We start from the raw sequence: 23,941 nt of genomic DNA, 5'->3' as shown, positions 1-23,941 counted from the left end.
TGGGGCGGCCCGGGCGTCCAGAGGGTCCACGCAGGCGGGTACCTCGAGGAGCTGGGACATCCGGTGACTCTGAGTGAGGGAGGCGCGCTGTTCGGACCAATTAGCGGTGTGGTACGAGGTGGGGCAGGTCAGCATGCAAAGGTTGGGGCAGTCTCTGTGTTGACTTTGTCACGGTCCGCGAGAGTCTGGTGACCTTGGTGGACAGAACAACGGTAGCCCATGCGGCCAACAAGCACGTTCTTTTTGGGTGAAGCAGGTGCAGTGGACTAAGGCACGGTATAGAGCCCGAGTGGGACGTTCTACAAAAGGTCCATCCCGGGCCGCCGATGCCACCGTCGCCTGCCACGCCATGCTGTGCCATGCTGTGCCATGCCGTGTCGCAGGCTGCTGCTCAAATTGAGGCACACCACCTGTTGCTGGTCACGTGACAGTCGTGACACGCGTGCACGTCGCCGCCAGCTGGGGCGCGTGTGCGGCACGCGCGCGCTTTTTGCGGCGGAGTGTACGAGGAGAAACGGTGCGAGGGCGATCGCCACAGGGACGCCGGGACTCGCTTTTTACGGTGGTGTCGTACACGGAGAAAGGGTGCCGGGACTCAATTTTTGCAACAGAGTGTCCACGGAGAGAGGGTGCCAGGTCTCGCTTTTTGTGACAGGGTGTACACGGCAGTGCCGGGAATGACATTTCTGCGACGGAGTGTACACGGAGAAAGGGTGCTGGGACTCGCTTCTCGCGACAGAGTGTACGCGGAGAAAGGGTGCGAGGGCAATAGTGACGCCCCCCGGAACTGGTCGGGACTCAGGGATGGAATGGCCCTCAGACGGACGTGAGGGTAAGGGCGGCGATAAACCTGTTGCGGTCCCTGTTATTGCTGTTATTGATGTTTGGCCCCCGCTGAGCTACGACGGCCAGCAGACTCATTCCGAACGGCCATGTTGTCGCGCTGTCTCTCTCGCACTCGTGGGACGTCGCGCTGACGTGCGAGAGAGACAGCGCGCCTCGCGGGGCCGCCGGCGGCATGCACGCCCAGGGGATGACGCGGCCGTACTTTGTGACGTTGAATCCGAGCGGGACGGGGCGCGGCGCGTTATCATTTAGCGGCCCTCCTTTAATCAATTTAAGAGAAAGTCGCCCCGCCCCGCCCCGGCCGCGGCGGAAAGGGGCCCGAAACACGCATTCGGCTGGGCGATGTTCCGCCACCCCAGCGCCGCCCCGACGCGCCCCGGCCGTTAGAAATCGAAGTGCACGTGAGGGAGCGGGCCGGGCCGCCAGCCAGCTTGCCTGCCAGCTTGCCTGCCAGCTTGCCTGCCGGTCACGTGTGCGAGTTGCACGCGGAATGGAATCGGCCCCGCGAGGAGCAGTCTGGGGAGCATGGAGGCGGCGGGGCGGCGGGGCGCCGGGCAGCGAGCGAGATTCAGCGAGCCTCTGCGGGCTCTACGGCCCGAGGGCTGAAAGACACGGCCATTATGGCGAGGCCTCGCCTGGCAGGCCAAGGCCCACGTTATGGCACACCTTCGGCCGTCGTCCTTCGGACGGCAGGTAATAGTCCGACACGGACGGCCAGGCACGGTGAGGCACGGCAGGCACACCGCGGCGCTGTCACGCTAATTGCCTACTTTCGTCCGGAAAAGCACTTTTTGTTGGCTTTATGGACGCGGGTGGCCGGCCGCCCATTAATGGCGCTATCGGGCGGCCTGCCTGCCCGCCCTGCCCGGCCGGGACGCGCGGGGAATAGCGCGACACTTCGACGACGTGAATTATGAATCGTCGACGCCGCGACGACACGTCTCCCAACGACGTTGCCTTGGTGAGGGGGAGGCGTTTGTTGCCAGGAAAATAGGCGAAATTTGCCTGTCGAGAAAGTTCGCCTACCCGCCGAGCATTCGTTCCGAGAAGTTTTCGAGAAGCCGGGTTGGCAACCCTTTCGCGACACCGGTGCGTTTCGAGACACTAGTGTGTCGTGGGCAATTTTGGCCTACTAACGTGGCAACACGGGCCGGCGGGTACAGTTTTCGACGTGCTGCTTGTGTTGTCCACAGAGCACAGACGCCGTGCGACTGCGAAGATACTGTCCCGGCGACAGGGCTGCCTCCGGGTTGCCTACCCCTCAGGGGGCCATGACGCCTGGCGGCTGGGCAACCCGTATGCAGCCGTGTGCTGCGGGACTGCGCGCAGCCACGGCGAGGCGCTCGGCGTCCAACGAGCGGCTTCAACGACGCGGACGTGCTGCCCCGGGGCCAGTCTTTGCGATCCTCTTCGTTCCGTTTAGTGCGCAACACTCCGAGCAACACTTTTGCAGACTCGCGGAGAGCGCTTTAGTGGTCGGTCCTCGGCGCTGCGGGCCGAGCGGGCCGGGCAGGTTGAGTCCGCGCGGTTCCTCTTCGGCAGCGACGCGCCCGCTAAGACAGCATCGCGGGGGATGAGCAGAATAAATAGAATATGGAACGGCGGGGCGCAGAGGAGGCGAGAGAAAGAGGGGGTGGGCGGAAAATGAGGAGAGGGAGCGAGCAAAAAAACAATAAAACGGTCGGCAGATGGAAGTGACACCCCGCGGCTCGTCGTCTCAAGGACCGAGCGCGGCGCTGCGCGGCGCGGCGCGAGAAAGGGAACACGAACAAAACGCCCGTCCGGTGGCGCCCCCTAACGCAGGGCGGCCTCGCGCGGCCCGCGGCACGCAAAGAAGGCCCTCATTCAGGTCGAGAGCGAGGCAGCGAGGCAGCGAGGCAGCCAGGCACACCTGCGGGGCGCCACGATCCCACATCAAAAGTGCGCGCAGTCCACGCAACCTGGCCGCCCCTCGCACACGCATCACGTGGACACTGGCCAGCGCGGCGAGCCTTCCCACGAGGCGGCCAAGTACAGTCTGTCTCAGGTCGGAACGAGCCTGGCGAGGTTCACTTGCCTCCTCAGCAACTGCAGCAACACCTCCGAAATGAAAAGGGACAGACCCTTCGCAGCGGGGGTTCGGCACAGGCCGCTGCCACCCTCAATAGCAGGTAGCCGCACTACAGTCAAACTCCAATATAGGCTCGCAGTTCGGGAGGGTCGCCGAGACTATTTCAGATTGGGAAAAAGGTTTTGCACGTGTTGCCGTGGGCCTCGCCGAGCGCTCGGGAACAAGAGAGGCCAGGTCAGGTGCGGACAATGAGTTACTGGCCTTTGATTTTCGAAGCACCAAAACCTACAGTTTTTATAAATATGCAATTTTGAAACCAGCTTTGGAAAGAGGAGAAAAAACTGGAAACTTGAGTGAAAACGAGAAATCGCTACGACAATTTTCACATTTCGAACGCTAGACTAATGACCTCGGACACGCATCGTTAAAATTATCGTAGGAAGGTCTAATTAACACGAAAATTCCTAAAATTTTTGGCACTTTTAAACATAATCAAAAATGAGGATATTGTTAAAAATTTGGAGGTTTTAATAATATTAAATTAAAAGGCGCGCATGCCTTTTGTTTGGCTTCCGCTCGACTGGCCTATTGTCTGTGGCTCTGCCTGGCCTGACCCTCAATAAAACCCTCGCCGGTGAGGTGCTCGGCTCGGGGGCCAGCCGGGGGTCCGTCGCTAAAACCGAGCCTATATTGGACGAGCCTATACTGGAGTTTGACTGTACCGCTGCAACAACGCGACCGTCTCCAGGCTCGTTCCGACCTGAGACAGACTGTAGCCATGCCGGCCGCCAGACCAGCACGTTGCTGAGGCGGGGCGGGGCGGGGCGGGGCGCCAGCCGGCCCTGGCCCTGACTTGCCCCTGCCGCCGTCCCTGGCCGTGAGCACCAACCTGACATGCCCCGCTGCCCACAGGGCCCTACTGCTTGCCTTGCCTCGCCTTGCCTCGCCCCGACCGCAGACCATCAGACCGCGGCGTGCCAGGCTCGCCGGGGCCTGCAAGCTTCGCCAGGCATCGCCTGGCCGCCGTCAAGACCGTCGAGACCGCCGAGCACGACTCGACAACAAAAGCCGCCCTCCCGCGCGTCGAATCACGGCCCCGGCGGGGATCGAACCCGCGGCACGGCACGCCGGTGGCACGCCGGTGGCCCACCGATGCTCAGCCAGCAGACACGGCTGGCCGCGGCCGGCCGCCCCTCCAACAGGTTCCCTTCGGTTCCCCTCGGCTCGGCTCCCTTTCAGGCCGGACCCCCTCCAAATTCACTTTACTGCGACCCAATAAATGGCGTGTTCCCGTCTCGCCCGGATTACCTGCGCCATTGATTGGATTAGGGGAGGCGGAGGGGGACGGGGAGGGGGGCGCGGCCCCGAGGCATTCCCGCGGCAAATATGCCACCACTACTCCTTCCCAGTCCAACAAGTGCCGTCGCGGACCCAAACGGGCGGTCGACGGGAAGGTCGCCTGCCTCCACCGCGACCGTCAGACGGAGGCCTTCTCTTCGCCCTTTGCGTTGTCCGCGGGGCAGCCTGGTCCGCTGGAGGCCGGCGCCACGTCGTGTGCGGCCAGTAGGTCACGCCACGCACACGGACTGACCCGAAACGCCGCGGGACTCCGCGGCCAATCCGCGGCTAGGCAGGGACAGGGCTGCATCCGGGTTGCCGCGGCAGGGACCTCTGGGCAGGGCTGGGCCGGGCAGGGCCGGGCTGGGCCCGCACACTGCCAAAAGGACTGGCAGTCGTCTACAAAAGGAGTGACTGTCGCGGAAAGCAGCTTCCTTCCACATCAAAGAGCGGCGCAGCAACCTCGGACGCGATTCAAACGCTCCGTTTGCACATGTCTTCAATTACAGGGGGGTCACGTTGGCGTGGAGGAACCGATGCGAGCACGGCGGCCCCACTCGGGTGTGTTCGTGCGTGTGTGAGCGCGTATGTGTGTATGTGCGCGTTACCGTACGCGCAGTACGGTGTGCACCGCCGCGGGGTCGCACGCGCGGAGGGCCTTTCCCACACTGCCGCCACGCACACGCCCAAACGAACGCACACCGACGCGCACACACCACAGAACTAGAAAAAGGCAACGCGCCGTCGCGGCCCCGACGTGTATTAACGTTCCCGCGAATGATAAACGAGAGCAGGGCGGCCGGGGCGACGCGCCCGATGGACGGACAGGTGCGAGTAGCAGATTCCGTTGCTCTTGCGGGGCACGGCGGGGCATGGCGGGGCATGGCGGGGCATGGCGGGGCATGGCGGGGCATGGCGGGGCATGGCGGGGCACGGCGGTTCCCTCGGCCGCAGTTCGGTAATGTTCTTTCCCCGGCGCCTCCAATAAGTAAAGCGCCATCGACTGTCTGTCGCCGCCTCGCAAATGGGATGGCGCTTGGCCGGGCTTGGCCGGGCCGCGGACCGCCCCGCCGACCGCCCCGGCAGAAAGCACTAAAGCCCCGGTCCGTCTCCATCTTTCCACTCGGCCGCGGCAGTCATTTTAATTTTCGAGTCCATCCCGCAGTCATTAAGCAATCGAAAAGTTTCGACTAGGTGCGGCGCGGCGGCGCGGTGCGGTTCGGCCGAGAGAGGGATCCACTCCGCGCCCCGCCGGCCCCGCCCTCGTATTTTTAACGTTTGTTTACCCTCCTCGTCAGAAAGCGGGAGGGAAAAAGGGAAAATGTCGCCATTATTTAGGTGTCAATTATTCTAAAGGCCACGGCCCTCCCCGCGCCGTCGCGGCGGAGGCCTGGAGGCTTGCCTGGAGGCTTGCCTGGAGGCCTGGTTCGGTTCGGCGGCCGCGCGGCGTCGCGCCGTCCTGGAGGCCGAGGCCTGCCTGGTGTGCCTTATAGCGCCCCTCATTTCAATGATTTCCCGCTCAACTTTTTACCTTTATCCGACGCCCTTCGCCCCGTGAATGGCACGGCCTCGCCCGCCCGCCTCGTCCGCACCCGGGGTCATTTATCAAGTCTCTCCTGGACTGCTCCTCATCCCTCAGGACTCGGCGCAGGACGCCCCCGCCGCGCCGCCGCGCCCATGTGTTCCCGAACCTCACCTGGATCAATCCCGTAACAGGGCTGAACCATCCCGGGAGGCGCGTCGGGCAGCGGGCCGTTGCCGTCCCCCAGCCCCTCGGCTTCTACGGCCTTCACGGCGTCCTCGGCCGTCACGGTGTCTTTCGTGGCCTCAACGGGATCCCCGGCCTCCACCATCGACGGCCTCCGCGACGCCCTCTACGACGTTCTCGGCCTCTACGACGTTCTCGGCCTCTACGACGTTCTCGGCCTCTACGACGTTCTCGGCCTCTACGACGTTCTCGGCCTCTACGACGTTCTCGGCCTCCACGACGTTCTCGGCCTCTACGACGTTCTCGGCCTCTACGACGTTCTCGGCCTCTACGACGTTCTCGGCCTCCACGACGTTCTCGGCCTCTACGACGTTCTCGGCCTCCACGACGTTCTCGGCCTCTACGACGTTCTCGGCCTCTACGACGTCCGTGGCCTCCAGAACCGCCGCAGCCTCCTCGACGCCGACCTCAAGCCTGGAGTCCGTTGGTGCGTGCGGCGCTACACGGCGGCACGGCTCGGCGGCAGCATCTCCGGCTCGGAATCCTGATGCGCCGGGAGCCGGCTGCTCTGCCGCGGGCAATAAAACCAAAATCCACTTCCAGTGGGGACGCGCGCAGCGAGAGCCAAGCAGCGCGGCTCGACATCGGCGGCTCGGCACCGCGCGCGCCGCTCGTTCCAACACTTGGCCTCTGGCCGCCCGGGTCAAACAATTTCCCGGACGAGGAGGGAAGTCCGGCGCGGCCTCCGGGGACCGACGGCGGCTCGCGAGGAGCAAGTCGCGACCCTCGTCACCGCGCCAAGCGACGCCGTCAAGCGGCGCCGAGGGGGACGCGCGACACGGCCGAGTCCGGCGGGTCCCCCGCGAGTCCGGCAGTCCCGCGGCACACTCGCCAGAAACCTCCGCAGGACGCTCAAGGCCGTGCCGAGGAGCTCGGCGTCGGCGGACTCGGCGCAGACCGCGGACTCGGATTCATTTCGCACGTCGCCGTCGTCGCTCCGACTCTCTTGCACTCGAGAGGCGCCGCGCAGAGGTGCGAGAGAGACAGAGCGACAAAGCAGTGCTGGCCCTTCGGCGCCCTTCGGCCCCTGGGCAGCCTTGGCGGCCATTGCCGGTGGCGGCCTTTGTTTCCGGCCTGCATTGCCGAGCAAGGCCTGCGGCAAGGCCCGCGGCAAGGCCTGCAGCCTGCACGGCCCCGCGCCCGGCTCGGCTGGCTCGGCTCCCAAGGCAGGCCCTGGGCCAGAGCCCTGGCTGGCAAGGCAGGCCGAGGCAGGCCGTGGCGGCCGCGGCGGCTCGGCTCGGCTGCACAGCGCGGCGCAGGCAGTACAAGCATGGGGTAACGACCTCGCCGGAACACCGAGCACCGCCAGCACCGCCAGCAACACAGCCGGCTCCGCGCTCCGCGCTCCGCGGCCCTCCGGCTCGCCGAGGCCTCGCCGCAGCGAGCAGCACCAGAAAACCTTATACGGCGGGGAAGGCTGCGCCCTCGGCGACGTCGCCGTACTCACCATTTCGATGTCTTCCACTTCCTCGGGGTGACGCTTGTGCAGCTGGGCGGCCGGCACGGCGGGCACGGCGGGCACGTAGCGCAGGGGCTGCGGCTGGGGGTGCGCGTAGCGGAGGGCGACCGGGTGGCCCAGCTGGTGGCAAGGCTGGGGTGCGGCGTACGCCAGGTAGGGCACTTGCGGGAAGGTAGGGGCCGCCGTCGTGTCGGTAGTGGAGTCCAACGCGCACGGGCAGCAGCACGACGAGCAGGTCGTGGAGCAGGTCGCCGGGTGAAGTTGGTGGTACTGGTGGGGCGGATGGTAGGCGGAGGAGGGGACAAGCTGGTACGAAAAATACGTCGTGGTGTCGACCGGAGTGGAAATGATGACAGGGGGATAACTTCACGGAGACCGTGAAGACGGGCTGGCGGCCTGGGAGCGACGGTGGCGACGGTAGTGGCCTAGTGGCACCGGGAGCGGCGCCGGCTTGACAGAAGAAAGAGGCAGAGGACGCCGGCGACGAGGGTGCCGAAGAGGAAGGGGAGAAGAGAAGGAGGCAGCGCAGAGAGAACGTTCAGCACATCACACACGCACTATATGTACAGTTCACTGATGATTGTCGGCACGCATTTCTTGGCGCGGGCAGACTTGGCCACGGCGCACATACTAAGCTAGGCACTACGACTTGACACACACAAGCACACACAAAAACACACAAACACACACGCACGACGCAGGACGAAGGACAGGACAGGCCGGCTTGGCGCTCCGTTCCGGACCGTAGCCACCAGGATAGTGAGGTGAGCGCAGCGCGGCGTGGAAGGCAAGCGGAGAGAGAGAGGCACGGGGCCTCGCCAGCCCCGCCAGCCCGGGCCAGGGACGAGGACGACCGCTTCCCCCTCCACCTGCGCGCGCATCGCCCGCGCGCCCCGCCCCGCCCCGCCGCGCCCCGCCGCAGGGGACCGCGGCCCCGCGGTCCTACGGGGCCGGCAAGGCACCCGCGGGGGGCGGGGCGCGGCGGGGCGGGGCGTGGCGGCGAGGTGCAACACACCTGGAGAAGCGCATCTCGCTGCAGGCGCTGCGGGCGGCGGTTCGAACCGCCAATGAGGCGTGCGGCCTGGAGGATTAGTCCGACTGGAGAAGCCGCCGACGCAGTGAGCCCCAGCACCTCGCGGCCGCCATGGCGCACCATTTCCAGGCGGGCCGGCCAGCTAATCTCGCGGACTTACCGGCGGCACGACTTTGTCGCTAGCGAGGCCCTGTAGACCCTCGCGGCGCCGAGCAAAACTCCCCGAGGACTTGTTGATCCGACGACGTCGGCCAGTCGGCGTCCCCGCCCCGCCCCGCCACGCCACGCCCCGCCATTCTCAAGGAATGCGGCTCGGCTCGGCCCGGCACGCCCCTTCGGTCCGGCTCGGCTCGGCTCGGCCCGGCCCGCTGCTCCGCTCGAACGGCCGCTTCTCCAGGCTTCTCCAGGCCGGCTCCAGGACTCCAGGCCGGCTCGGGCGGGCGATGCACCGCGGCGTGGTTGCCGGCTGCATTCATTGCCCTACGACTCACGACCACCGCCAAGGCGCGCCAAGGCCATCGGGCCGGCCGGCCTCCCTCCTCTCCCCGCGCCGCGCGGCCCCATGGCGCGAACCAATGGCAAGGCCCGCCGGCCCGCACGCCCAGGCCGTGCTCACTTCAACGTTTGTGGACATTTTGGATGCCCATTTCTCGTTAATGGCTACAGCCAAAAAAAGTAAACCACATGGTAACTTAAATTTAAAATTGAATTTTGAACTTAAGTTATCTTAGGTAATAGGTATTTTTTATTTCTAGCCGTTAGGCCTAGCAGCGTTGATTATGATGATGTTGACGAGTAACTTACGAAATCACTCAAAAAGTTAAGTTATCACGCCCTGCTGCCAGCCCACCAACCCAAGAGCCCGCCACTGTGTCTCGACCGGCAGAGCAGAGAGCAGGGACTACACCCTTAAAACCATACGAAGTATTTTGTGCATACATACGTATACAAACTAACTTACTTTGTTATACGAAGAAATAGTTCGTAAATTACGAAGTATTTTCTTTGTAAGCTTATGTATGCTCAAATTACTTTGTTCTAACAAACTGCTTTGCTTTGCAAGGCCTGAAATAGTTTGTAAGGTTCTCAGTGGGTCCTGCAGAGTCCGGCGGTGACACCACGCAGCCGGCGCCGAGCGGCAAGCCCGCAGACAGACACAAACACACAAAGACACACCCGCACATCAGACAAAACATAAAACACACAAACAAAACGCACGCACGCACGCACGCACGCGCATGCCGGGTATGGGGCCGGGTCAACTTTCACAAAGTAAGAGTATAAGGAATCATGCATCCAGCTTTCATCAAAGTGAGGTTCGTTGCCCTGTGACCCTTTGGAAGCTGGAAGACCCCTTTAGAAGCTGGAAGACACGTGAGGCAGTGGACCCGACCCGCGCGCACACACCAAAACACACACACACACACACACACACACACACACACACACACACACGAGAGAGAGAGAGAGAGAGAGAGAGAGAGAGAGAGAGAGAGAGAGAGAGAGAGAGAGAGAGAGAGAGAGAGAGAGAGAGAGAAGGGCTAGCGAGTCGCTCAGGACCTCGGGACAGGGAGTTCTTCCGGAAGTCCGGCCGCCACAAAGTCGCGCGGCGTCCACTCGGGAGAAACACCTCGATAGCATGTCTTATTCATCGCGGTGGCCCCCGCCTCGCCTCGCCTCGCCCGCCTTTGGCTGCCTTTGGCTGCCTTTGGCTGCCTTTGGTCCTTTAAACAAGTAAACCGGGCGGCGGAGCGGCGGAGCGGCGGACAGACAGGCCCGCCACAGGGTGCGGCCAGCGCGGTCAGGACGCCAGGGCGGAGCGGGAAAAAAAGGGGGCCATAAATAAATGCTGACAAACTCGCAGTGAAAACCACGCTATCAAAGCTTCATGTCGGGCGGCGGCCTAGAGGCGGACACGGGGCGCCAGAGTTTGCGGGCGCGCAGTTTCAATTAGGGATAGTTTCCAGACTTTTAAACAGAAAATACCAGGCGCGGCGCGGCAGCCCGGCCGAGAGGGGAAAATGTTTATGGGCCATAAAAATTCCCGCGAAACATATTGGAGCCTCTCCCTCTGGGACGCAAAACCCCCACACAACCACCTCTCTCCCCCTCTCTCTCGCTCACACAGAAGGGTTGAGGTGGCCGGCGGATGGCAGGCACCTGCAGCGTGCTTCGGACATTGCCACGAACGCGGATTATTTACTTCGCTGGAGAGCGGAGCCAAACGCGGAAAACGGCATTCGCTGAAAATCGAGTTCTCGCCGGAACCACTGCGCTGCAATCATCGCACGCAGATCCGCGAGTTTCCCTCCTCGCGGCAACGCGTCGCGACGGCGGGCCGCGTCAGCTGTCGCCGTCCGGCCCTCTCGCGCCTTCGCAAGCCGAGGCTCAAGCCCGCACACCCGCCGGACGCGCCCCACGAGTGCGAGAGAGAGAATGAGTCCGCGGTGCCGGGCCGCGCAGTGTGGCGGGCTTTCGGTGGGGCTGGCGCAGGCTGGCGGTGGAGCTGGCGGCGCGGGGTAGCGCCACGCCAAGGACGCCCTGCGCGGCCTGCGCCTCGCGGCCAGGCAACCCAACCGGCGGCGCCGCGCGTTGGTGTGCGGGCGCTGCCTCCGCGGGCGCTGGCCGCTCCTCGCCGCTCCTCACCGCGGCGGCGACGAGGACGCACTGTAAACAAACCTCACCCAACATCACGCATTCTTAAGAACACTGTTAGACGTATCCGTAGCATTTTTGGACGGGGCCTCACAAAACGCTCGGCGAGGTTTTCACGGCGCACGGGCAAGGACGTGGATTCGCTCTCCGTTTTCAACGACAGAGTACCACGCAACGCTTTGCATGGGTAGCCTCGCAGTAAGGAACAAACGCGGGTTCGCAGGTAATCACGGATGCAAACTGGATCATCCCTGAGAAATAAACATCAAATACTCCGGTAGTTTATTCCGGCCAGTGTTCTTTTCTGCTCCGGAAGTAAGCAAACAGGCAGGCAGCCCGCCCCGCCCCACCACGCCACGCCACGCCCCGCCCCGCCACGCCCCGTCCTAACCGAGTCACAGCGGTGCATATTTCATCGGCGTTGCCTTTGTACGCGACTGCGCGGGTCCAGGGCAGAAAGGTCGAAGACGCACGGAAGGGCGAAAACTTTGCGCATCGCGAGGTGGATTTGGCGCGCCGGTTCACAAATATAGTCTGTGGAGCGCGCTACTCGGGCCCGCGCACGTCTCGACAAACGAGTACCTGTCGCTAACTGCAGGCATCAGGATTGTTTCATCGTGGGTCGACCACTTTAAGGGACATTGGTGTGCGCATGAAGGTATTTATTCGTGCCAGTCACCACTACATCGTTGGATAAAAATTTGACATCAAAAATCTATTGAAGGGTGAGTGCGATTCCTGAAGACTAAGTAAAGTGGGTCCGATCTAGACCCGATCTAGAGCCTTCCGAAGCACGGGAAACACGGTTCTCGATTTTCCCAGGTAGCCTGCAGTGAAGGCACACGCGATTTCCATAGAGTTCTTGTAAAAAAAACCCAGGAACCGTTTACACCGTCAGCTAAAAGCGCGGCTTGAATCAATACTTCATTTTTCAGGACGCGCAGCGTAAAGCGCGGCGCCCGGGGGGGGGGGGGATCGAGAACCGCGCCCCTCGACCCGGAAGCTAAGGCGGCGACTCCTCGAACTTGTCAGATTTCCCGCACACACACACACACACACACACACACACACACACACACGGCACACACCGCACACGCTGATGCGTGCTCGCCTTAAGAACAGGCAGCGCGCCTGCCCCCGTACGACGATCCCATTCATCTCTTTTTCTCTCTCTCTCTCTCTCTCTCTCTCTCTCTCTCTCTCTCTCTCTCTCTCTCTCCATGGGGATGAGGCGCTACAAGTCACGCAGAAACACAACAAGGAGGCAACGGGAATAACTAATTACACCTCCGCGGTGGAGCGATACATCAAACTAATCCGCCGCCAAGGCTGCCAAGGCCGAGGCCCGTGCCGACAAGCGGAGCCCGCGGAGCAAGCAACTCAGTGCATGTCGCGGGGAAAGGGGGGGGGGGAATCATGCCTGCAGCTGTGCCGTGCCCGCGGCACCGCGCGGCACCGCCACAGACTTTACAAAGTAACACGTCTGCCGCTGCGGCTTGAGTCGATCCCTGTCCGCCAACCACGCGCTGTCGGCCGGCTCGGGTACAACAAGTGACAATCCTTGCTCCGTCCGCCCGTTTGCCCGCCAGTCGGCGCCAGTCGGCCCGGCCGCTTCAGTTGGCCCGAGGCCCGAGTATATCTATCTGTTGAGCCCCGTCCCGTCCCAGGCCCTGGCGGTCCCCGGTCGGCAAGTCGGCTGTCCCCGGCCCCCCGCGCAGCGTCGCACAGCCGGCAACAGATGAGCCATGCTTCTTCTTGCACTTAGCAGCGCGTGATTCATGGCTCCGTTTGCGCGGCCCGACCCGGCCCGCCACCACCAGCCCGCGGAGGGCCAGAGGACCGGCGCCGGCGGCCAAAACTCTAGACGCGTTTTGAGCTCCAGCGTCGGTAAGCAGGACTCGAGGCGAGCGTGTGACCCCAAGGGATTCCTCGTTCGGAGAGCAATCCATTGGTAGCACACGTTCGGTTCAGGTCTCATTGGCACAAGGCCTCTGCGGCATGAGTGCGAGCAAGACAGAGGATTCAAGCCACTTGCTTGCCGCGCCCAGCCCGCAGGATCACCGACGAATCAGAGTCAACCTCGTCGTCCCCGAGAGCAGCACAAACAGAGCAGCGGTCAGGTCCGCCAAACATCTCTCCAGCGACGTCCTTCGGGAAACAAGAGCCCTGGATGGGCTGCGTCCACACAGCCCTTGCGAGCGCCGCGAGGTCCGGCCCTTCCAGGGCCCTTCCCGGCCAGGGCGGCACCAGCCCCTCCGAGTGAAAGGTTTCTCTCTCGCACGCATGGGGCGTCCTGTGAGGGTGAGAGAGAGACAGGCCGACGCGGCCGGTCCCTCGGAAGCAGCCAACCCGCGGCTCCGCGGCGCGTGCCCTCCGCCGGAGCCGAGTAACTTTTGCCTTACGCCGCGAACGATTTTTTTCCGAAGGGAGCGAGGAAGGGCAGGGCGGCCCCGCCTGCGGTTTGAAAGCCTCGCTCCGGGACATCCGGAAGCCAAAGATCGCGGCCCTTCAGAGATGTGATCCGGCCGAGTGGAAGTGGGAGAGAGAGGGAAGCGGGGGGACCAACAGGTCCGATATGGCGAAGGGCCGCCAGGCCGCGCCCGTTTGCCCGTCCGCCCACACGTGACACAGGGCGGGGCGTGGCGTGGCGAGGCGCGCTTGACAAATGTCAGCGACTTGTTGCGAGACGGCGTGCCATCCCCAGGCGCATGGCACCCGCCCGTCAAAAGGGGGACTTTACGAACGGAGACAAAGTGGCGGTCGTAACAGTCGATTCGAACTAGCCTAGACCGCCCGCCCGGGCACTAGACCGACTCCGAGAGTCGTTTTCGTCGCCTGCCTCTCGCGCACCTACACGGGATACCACATGAAAGCGAGAGAGAAAGAGCGACCAAAACGACTTTCGGCATCAGTCTCCAGGGCAGGTCAGCGCTTCCCTACCAGCTCGCATACAGTGTAGGGTACACTAAAGTCCAGCAGAAAAGAAAAATAACACAGTAAAACGGCCAGCAGAAACTTTCCAGAACCCCCTCGATCGCTGACGGTTCGTTTCATTCGCATGTGCACCTTACTTTACCTGGATCGGACAGTCTGTTCGATTCGACATTCCCAATACACAGTTGCTTCGTCTCGACAAACGACGGGGAAAAAAGTTTTCATAACAAACCGAAACTATCTGAAACAAAACTCAACTCCGACAGTGCGCCTGCCGGAGACGTTGAGTCCCGCCCCGACCAAAACGCACGCCCAGGGGAACGTTTCAGTCCGCGCCCATCATCCGACTCAACTTTTGATTCAGCCTCGAAACTTGGCGAAATTCGCCCCCAAATTTTTGGTCGCGGGGACGCCGTGTCCAAATGCGTCACGACGAGCAAGGCGAGCCGCCGGCGGACCTCGCGCTTCAAACTTCTATAAACGTCGCCCAGCAGAGGCAAATATTAGCACGGCGGCTTCCCTTGCTTTTATTACACAAACTTAAACGGCTCGATAGCAGGGCGTGGCGTGGGGTGGCGGGGCGTGGCGTCCCGACCGCGGTGTGTGTTTGGAAGACGTCCTACCTTCGAGCAGCGGGCTTGGGATCAACGGATTAACAACATCGCGGCGGAACCAATCCTCAGAGGGAGAGGAATCGGCGGCAGACTCAATAGATTTTGCCAACTCAAATAAACGTCAACACGACAGCGAGCACGATCAGACGAAAGGGAGGGCATCGCATTTACTTTCCAGTTCTTTTTTCTTCTTGTGGGGGGATAAGACGGAGGTATTTTTGTGTAAGAAACGTCAACGCTGTCAGCAAGAAACTCTGCGGTGTCTTGACGGTTTTCTTTGTATTTGATCTGGTGCGCCATATGAACCCGGCGTGCCCCACCCGTTTATGTAGAACCTACGCACTAAAAAGCCGTTTGTTCCAAAATAAGAAAACATCCCTCGTAATTATTAACACCACTTTCAAGTCAAAAAATGGCTTTACAGGGAGTGGTGTTGATTGTGAGCACGCCGCTTCGGTCTGTTGAGGAAATTTCACAGCGCGTGAGGGGAGCTGCTTGAAATGACCCCTCTCCAGGAAGGCAGACTTTCCAGCGCCAAAATATCGAGGACTTACCTTGAGAGGTGGAAAGGGGGCCGGCAGGAGGTCGAAGCCCGAGGGCAGCATGGGGGATACACTGGCGCAGGTCAGCATGTTTGGCTCCACCTACCTGTGGGCAGACAAACACGCCACATGACACACCGAGCTACACCACACTGCGACCATTTCCTGATCACAGCAAACTGCAAAGCAAACATTGGTACGGCGTTCAAAGGCAAAAAAAGGGAACAGCCAGCACGGACCTGAAAAAGAAGGAAGGATCTGATCGCAACAAAAGAGAAATGCGTCATGACTGAGACAATAATCGCTAACTTTCAGGAGAGTTGGAAAATATTGTCCGTCACAAATAACCGGTTAGTTCGGGAGTTAGATTATTCCTGCCGTGGTTCCTATTTATGCGGTGAAATTCTCGCTCGCACGACAAGTTGAAATTTATCGAAGCGCCACCGCGACGGCAATATTGGCAGTGGAGGGGAAGCGTCGCTCACTAATCTTCCCAGCCAAACAACTCATCAATATGGGTAACGCACAAAGACCATCCCCTTGTCGCCCCGCCCCGCCCCGCCCCGCCCCGCCCAAACAAACGCAACGAGCGCGCCCACCTGCTCCAGATAGCGGCCCGCAAACACAGCTAATCTCCAGGACGCCAAACCACGGCGGCGCTGCGCTGCGGAGCGCTGCGGTGCCAACCCCATCAATTCCATCGCAGCGAGGCTCGCCCTCGCCGGACAGCACTCAGTCTCTCTCGCACGCTCAGACTCGCCGCGGGGGTGCGAGAGGGACAGGGCGAGCGGTGCTTCTGACTCGGCCTGCAGGTGGACCACCGCGGCGGCGGCTGGGCGGCGCGAGCCCCGTTTTTCAACAAACTTGGCGCGTCACTGGTCTGTCCCGCCGGCCGGGGCGGGCCGGGCCGCAGACAGACGCAGCAGCAAGGCTTCCGAGCAAAAGTTGCCGGCATTAAACTTGCGCGCCGCTTCATGCAGTCCCGACGCGTTTTGATCAACATTTTTGCGACTCGGCGAGGAAAAAAACGAGACGGATCAACAACAGGCGTGGGTGGGAGGGGTTTCGGCAGCAGCGGGCTGACACCCGAAGGAGGTCTACGGCAGCGTCAAGCTGACAGGGAACACAAACTCACGTTGAAAAAGATGCATCTAGGTGAAATGGAGGGTAGGCCTTCAAAGGCCTGCCACCCCGGCGAAGCAAGCCTGCCCGAACTTGAGAGGAAGCACCACAATTGATCGTCTGCCGTTTCGGTCGCGGCACTAAGGGGGTGCTTAGGCCTCTTCCTCGTCCAAGCCATTCCTATTGACGCCTGGACCACAAGCGATCGTGGGATGGATCAGGGAGGCGATACCGGACGCAGCCCCTAGTCATTATGCTGTCAAATGCAGCCCCTTGCAGTTCCAGGTGCAGCCATGCAGTCCATGATTCTGACCTGTTGCCTCAGATCCAGCCTAGGTGCAGTCCAAGATAGCCCCGCAGTCTTGTATCTAGCCCTGCAGTGCAGTCTCAGATCTAGCCAGACTGGAGTCCTACCTTCAGCCCAGATCAAGCGCACCAAGCGCGAGTTTACGATCCTCCCTGCTTAGGGTCTGAGCCGCAACAAAAAAGGAACTGTCACCGCGGCCAAAAATGAAAACGAAAATAAAGTTGCTAACCACCACCAAGCGGGCGTAATCTGTTCATCACCAAGCCGCCATTTAATTCGATTACTGAGCGGACCGAGGCGTCGTCAGACTGGCCGTCCCGTCCCGCCCCGCCCCTTCCAGTGGCTGCCGGGCTTCCGTGATTGACGGCATTTAAAACCCAAACGGGGACTCAATTATCGGCCGAGGTGTCGCCGGTGACGCGGCCAATTTGAACCTCGAGGACGAAGGACGGCAGGGTTGGCAGGGCAGCGTGGCAGAGGGGACGAAAAATAAAAAGCCACTGTTGCCCAATGAAAAAAAATAATTATTTCCAAAGTTTTTCCTTTTTGCAGGGAGAGGCTAGTTTAACATCTCACCTGGGCTTGTTCAATGCTCTACTTCTCTAGTTCACCAGCTTGGGCATCCCCCACCCACACACACAAATACGCGAATTTTCCGAAATTGTTTGCGTCACTTGTGACTCTTCTATGACGAACAGACCTGGGCGAACAGACGAATGAACGGAAAGACAGTGAACGAACGCGCAGACCGGACAGACGAGCGAATGGCCGGGGCGGCGTCGTCTCACAGCGTCGCGTCGCCCAGCGTCGACGTGCAGCGCTGCAGTAATGAAAACACTTTGGCCGCCGCGCCGCCGCCGCTACCGGTCCACCGTTTTTCCTTTCCCCGGCGGCAAACTCGCAAGTCAGTGATGAATGTGTCTTCCAGAACAACTTTAATAATAACGGGCGGCGCGACGCGACGCGGCCGTGTTGTGGCGCGGCCTATGCAACGCACCTGCGTCTGTGTGTGTGTTGTGTGTGTGTGTGTGTGTGAAGAAATGCCAGGGGTGCTAGGCTGTGTATGTGTGTGAGAGAGAGAAACAGAAAAAGGGGAAAGGAGTTGTGTGTGTGAGCGAGAAGCAGGGGCGTACATACTAGGTGCGCAGGTTCTGCTTGTGTAAGTGTAAAAATTTGTACAAAAAAAAGCTGTGACTTTATATGAAAAGCAGTGGATGACATTATCCTTTTCTTATTGCATGGGCGTGACGACTAAGTCATCAACTGGTTTAATGACAATCTTGCAAGTAGAATTAGCCTTGTCATCGAGTAACAAGTCTGTCAACAGTGTAAAGGTGCGTGGGTTGCGTGCAGGGCGCCGCGGCTTCGCCTCGGCTGCAGCTCTACGACAGCATCCCCTGGATCACCTCGACGCGCCCCGCACCGCACCGGCAGCAGCGGCGGGGCGCGGCGCCACCAGACGCTCTCGCCGCGTCAAACAAGATAACTTTAGCCTGTCGTTAATTAAGACAGCCATTTTAATCGTCATATCTCGAGTCGTTTAATTAAGCGACCGGCCAAAAGTTTGTCGGGAGGAAATTAAGGCCTAAGCACGGCGCAAGCGAGCACGGCACTGCGCGGGGTCGATGTGGGAACCCAATGGGAACCTATTGCCGCTGTAGGTGGCGCGGGGCCTACACTGTGGGGCCCGCAGCAACGCGGCAACTTGCACCGCGCGGCCTGCTTGTAGTGTAGCCGCACAATAAGCGCAAAAGCTGTTGCGCCGGCCTGGCCTGGGGATTAGAAACTGCGATTAGACGACAAAAGTAACCGCACCGCGTGGCCGCGCGGCAAGGCGGCCGAAGACTTCGGCGGGACGCGGCGGGACGCGGCGCGACGTCATCGGTTCATGGGCTTGCGATGCGGACAAGGCCGGAGGAGGCGGTCAAAACCTCGGACGCGTTTTGAGCTCCAGACTTTAAATTATGCACACGGCAAAAAAACGATTCCTGGTTTTCCTGGGAAGTATGCAGTAAGAACATGAGGAATTTTTAGGGAGTTCCTGGGAAAACCAGAAACCGTTTTTGCGTGCGGTGGTTATTTCAACATGATAGGGCTAAATCACTCAGGAACATGGATAAAAAGGGCTATTTCCGTTGCACGCTTCTCCCGGCTCGCCGTGCGGCGCGCTGCCGCCGGACCACGGCGAACAAAACGCGCGCAAAATGACACCACTAAGAGTCAACAGGTAAACTCATTACGGCGCTCCAATGAGAGGCATACCGCGTGAATGGAACCGGCCAGCAGCGCCACCACGCTGGAAAGAGAAGGGGCAGTTTACAGTGGACAAAACGGTTTCGCGTCATGTTTAACCTCTCCAGGGAACAAATACAACATGGGCAGTGGGAAATAGTGCAGGGATTCCTCTGGGATCCCCAGAGCAGGTTCAGCAGGTCAAACGCGGGTGCAGTTCTTTTTAAGGGATTGTGTATAGGAGAAATCCTTTTTTTATCTTGGACAGCAAACTTTGATAAATTAAAAAACCTGATTCCAACGAATTTTCTTTCAAATAATTTGTCAAACTTCAAAATCCCCAAAACGTTGCACGTTTGGCGAAAGACAGGACTCCATTCGTAAGCCAATGAAAAATGCAACAAAATAAGTGGCCAAACCAATGCGATCCATGCGACTAAAAGGGCAACTCTGCGCATGAAAAGCTAATTCCCTTTTCCGCCCGTGAAGCAGAGCGGGAACAAAAGCACGGGCCGTCAACGGGGAGTGAAAGGCCGTGCATAGCGCGCCATCCCCTGCAGGGCGACTCCACACACGTCGCTGCGTCTCTCTCGCGCCCCGTCAGAGTGAGAGAGACAGAGCGACGACAGCGGAGTCGGAAAGTCTGCCGGCGTGCGAGGCAGCCCGCCGGGCAGCGCCCCGTGAGACCCGATCCCGCTTCCATCTCACAGACATCAATTCCGTTCAATTGTATCCAGTTTTTGTTTCGCGGAACGCCCTCGGGCCAAAGCGCCCGCGCCTCCACAATCCCTTCGCAGTGGGCCGCCGCGCCGCCGCCTCAACAAAAGGGCGCGGGCCTCTCCGCGCGGACCCAAACTTTGTTGGAAGTGGCGGCGGTCGCGGCCTGAAAAAGCTGGTGGCTTCTCCCTCATGAAGACTGGAACGAACTCCGCGTTCTCTGCGTCGACCCCACACACACATACATGCACACAGACATGCAGGGTCGCACAATACAACACACAGACGCGCACACACACAGACAAGTGCATAGCTCCCGCTAACTGTTCTCGCAGTTTTCACAATTAGAGCAGCGCAATCACAATATACTGCTCGCTACTGCACTGAACGGCACAACACTCCGGTGCATGCTCCCGCACACACGCATACACACAGACTGTGGCAGACACACACACACACGCACACACACACACACCAAAGGCTGCACTTAACGAGCTCTCACAGGACCCAGTCACGTGACGACCCCCTTGGGTTACTTCCGGGGCTGCCCTCCATTCGACAACCTTCAGTCTCGTCGCTAAGAAAGAGTTCTTGACCCTTGCGGACCTTTCGGAAAATAATGAATGACTCGCTTCGTCGGAGGGAGGACCTGAGCCACTTATTTAATCACGTGATCGCGCACCCGTCTCGCGCTCTCTCTTCTCGGAGCCATGCAAGTTTGCCTGGTCCAAAAGAACGCCCCGCGGGGCACCACGGGGGAGGCATTCCAAGGCGTTCCGAGGCGTTCCGAGGCGTTCCGAGGCGTTCCGCCCCGAGCAGCCCCGGGCCGCCGCGCCCCCGAGGATGTTACTGTAATGTTTATTAGGCAGCAGAAGGCTTTCCCTTAATTTGTAGGCGGTGTGATGTCGCTCCGGAGGATCCCGTAAAAACTTTGGGACCCAAACTTTGAGAACCATCCCCAAACTGCGCCGCGCCGCGCCACGCCTCGCAACGCGCAGGTATGGGGGCGCACTGTATGGGGCGGCGGGGGAAGGGGGAGGGAGGCGGGGGAGGGGAGAAGGGGGCGAATGGGGGGCTGGTGCAGGATTAGGTCGGGGCGAGGGAACTGCAGTTCGCAGCGCGTCGCCCATATGAGGCGGCGCCGCTAAAATCCTGGACGGCCGTCCTGGCCACACTACAGCCTTCCTTATGGCGGGGCGTGGTTGGCCGCGGCGGGGCGTGGGGGGGGGGGCGGGCGGGGCGGGGCGGGCCGTGGTGGGGCGGGGCGGGGCGTCCCACCAGACCACTCCGCCCGTCGCGCCACTAAAACACTGCGGCTGCGATTATGTTGAAAGAATTTGTGGAATTTGTTCCAGGCAGATAATAGCCCCCCACTCCGCCACCCCCTCGCCAGCCCCACCGCGTCAGGTGAGCCCCCTCCCTCCCCCGCAGCTTTTGATGCACTCAAACTGCGCAGCTGGGGAGGGGAGGGAGAGGGGGGGGGGGGGACGTGGACGCAATACATTGGGCCGAAACTCAAACGGATCAGCCTGCTCTGTGCATTGTGTTGTTTCGATACTTAATGGCACCACATTTTTCGCGGCGGTAATGGACGTCACGGGGCGAGGGAGGGGAGGTGGAAGGGGTGGACAGGGTGAGGGAGGGGAGGTGGAAGGGGTGGACAGGGTGAGGGAGGGGAGGGGTGGACAGAGTGAGGGAGGGGAGGTGGAAGGGGTGGACGGGGTGAGGGAGGGGGAGAGCAGAATAGATATACAGTTGACTGATTCAGAGAGTGCCTAACAGCTATGATGATAATTCAGAGAGTGAGTTGTTTGGTCATTTTGTCTCTCTCGCACCTGTGCGGGACGCTCCTGTGAGTGCGAGAGAAACCGCCACGAAAACGACTCTCGGAATCAGTCTGCTGGCGTTGATGAAACTGGACCTCGAGAGTACAGTGCACTACTGTCAGACTGTCGCTCGGTCGCGCCGTGCAACATCCTGGTTCGTCACAAAAGAAAACGACGGCATGGCCTATGGCTACACAACGGCCGGGCCGGGCGGGGCCGACTGCCCGGCTGCATTCGCATCGACAAAGAGGAGATCGGGCCACTCTCGCTGCCACAATAAAGGCCAGGCAGCGAGATAAAAATGCGTGTAAAAAGCACCCCTGTCCTAAAAACGGCGAAGCGGCAATGATAACTGGCGGTGGCACAATCCCCGCACCCAGCGGGCTGATTCCGAGTGACGGCTGTTTCTCTCTCTCTTGCACTCGCATGGAGACTTATTGGGGCAGAGCATAACGCACAGACCACTGTCGGACTTCGCCTTCAGCTGTGACGGTATGGATTGCGCGGTGGCAAGGGCGCGCCCCTCCACCTCGGAGGCTGAGCCCCGTCGATGGAGTCGTCTCAAGGAGGCTACGGTGGTGCCTCAAAGGCACGGCGAGGCACGGCGCACTCTGCACTGAAAAAATAATGTGTTATTAATCTCGGGATCAGCATTGGCCACAATAAGTTAGAAGCACTCGAGATACACCGTTAAAAAAATTAAAAAGGCCTTCACCAAAATAAAGTGTATTCTTGATCCTTGTTTTACATAGAGTCAAGCGAACACTCGTCACGATGACAAGAGAATAGCACCTACGTGCACTTAAGTTTACAGTGTAGGAGAGATCCATGCTAGCTAGAGACTTGATGATCAAAACACACTGCACTTGTGTATGGGGACGAATAGACAGATCGTATATAAAATGTCTGAAGCTAAGCCCTACACTGGTAAAACAAAGGCACAAAACTTACGCCCTTTAGGGCATAAATACTCTTTTACGCCCTTCCCAAGGGCATAAATCGTTTTATGAAGGGCGTGAATGGTATAGGCATTTCAAGCAAAATTTTAATGCCCTTCCCAAAGGCAGAAACAATTTATGCCCTTTAAGGGCGTATATCGTTCTGTTTCACCAGTGTATTCCCGAACAGGTCTTGGCCCGGAGAGCGCCACTCCACCGCACTCCAGCGAGGTGTCCGGGCGGCGCAAACTACGTCCTGATTGGTGCGACGGTCCGGGCGGGGCGCCCTGGGCGGCACGCAAGGCACGCGAGCCGCCCATCACTAAAGGCCGTCGAAAGGCTGAGAAATGGCCGGGTAAATACCCAAGTTGCCTGCGGACGGACTGACTGCGCTGCGGCGCTCCGTCTCACTCGCACACTGCGGGACGGGGGACGCCAAGGGGGACGCCCCGTGAGCGCGAGGGAGACAGAGCAAAGTCTTGTTCGGAGTCGGCCAGCCGGGAACGGTTCGAAAACGCCGGAAAATACTTGTGGCGAGGGGAGAAAAGTAGTCACAGTGATGTGCAGACACGCACTGAAATAGTTTAGTAATTTTGCAACAACCTCTAAGACTTTGCGGTAAAAGAACCTTGCATCGTAACCTTATTTTATCGGAAACTGTGCCACTAGGGCGGGTGCATGGTTGTAGGTACGCACCAATCTCACACGCGCGAAACAAAAACCGAAACGACAAAGAAAAGAACTAGGAAATACTCGAAGTGAGCGCTGCAGTGCAATCTCAGACGATATTACAGTGTAGGCGCGCCCTGCCGGCCCTGCCGGGCCCTCGCGGCGTTTTAATAACGCCTCAAAGGAAAAGCCAATTCATTCCACGCATTTTCATTCTCTGTTTAAATTATCAGCGCACACACGCACCAACCCGCCCCGCGTAATGACGAATAAGTGCGCAGCTCGAAAAAGGAAACGAAGAGGAAAACAGCGGAAAAGGGGAGCGAGGGACGGGGGAGGGGAGATGAGGGGGAGAAGGGTGGGGGAGGGGGGACGCGACATGTCAGCAACAGAAGCTCTACCTGCCTTCCGGGCGCAGCAAATGATAACGCAAACATGACCAGCCTAGGCGGGCCGCAGGGTGGGGGTAGGGGGTTGAGGGGTGGGGGTGGGGGGACGAGAGGGTTGAAGATTGGCGCGGGGGGAGTGGAGAGTTACACTGAGAACACGGAGGAAAGAGGTCATAAAATGGCAGTGACGCGCGCCGGCAAGTTGCACGGCTAGGCCCTCCAAATCTCCAATTTGCGGCGGAGGGAGAGAGAGGGAGAGAGAGAGAGGACACGACCTAGGCGACGGCCTGCAGGCCGAAAGGGGTAGTGCGGTGCATGGCAGATAAACACCCCAAGACTACCGGGCCGCCGCCGTCACCCGGCCAGCCTTCACGTCGTCCTGAGCCGCCGCTTGCAGTGTGCACGGCCTCGGCCGCTCCCCCTGAATTTGCCTGCTGGCCTCTTTCTTTCTCTTTTCCCCCGCTGTGCTAACAACGTAACGAGTTTTTAAAGTCCACAGGCG

At 60.3% G+C, this 23,941-nt stretch overlaps 1 protein-coding gene across 11 annotated transcripts in view; it reads right to left on the bottom strand.

Moving 5' to 3' along the window:
• Window positions 1–23,941, bottom strand: part of LOC117639002 (polypyrimidine tract-binding protein 1) — a 202,461-nt gene that overhangs the window by 118,540 nt on the left and 59,980 nt on the right. For 5 of the 11 annotated variants that reach the window (XM_034374288.1, XM_034374287.1, XM_034374290.1 and 2 more), the window contains one exon: window positions 15,252–15,341. The exons of 2 other annotated variants lie outside the window; for them this stretch is intronic. In XM_034374288.1, the coding sequence (XP_034230179.1) occupies window positions 15,252–15,341 (90 nt within the window). Of the gene's footprint in view, window positions 1–7,449; window positions 8,246–15,251; window positions 15,346–23,941 lie in introns of those variants that run through there. 4 more of the 11 variants (XM_034374292.1, XM_034374291.1, XM_034374295.1 and 1 more) reach the window with 2 other exon arrangements.

The sequence above is a fragment of the Thrips palmi genome, unplaced genomic scaffold (assembly GCF_012932325.1).
Source record: "Thrips palmi isolate BJ-2018 unplaced genomic scaffold, TpBJ-2018v1 HiC_scaffold_10, whole genome shotgun sequence".
Lineage (NCBI taxonomy): Eukaryota > Metazoa > Arthropoda > Insecta > Thysanoptera > Thripidae > Thrips > Thrips palmi.
Note: the sequence above shows the minus strand (reverse complement) of the source record. Positions and strands in the feature narration are given on the sequence as shown.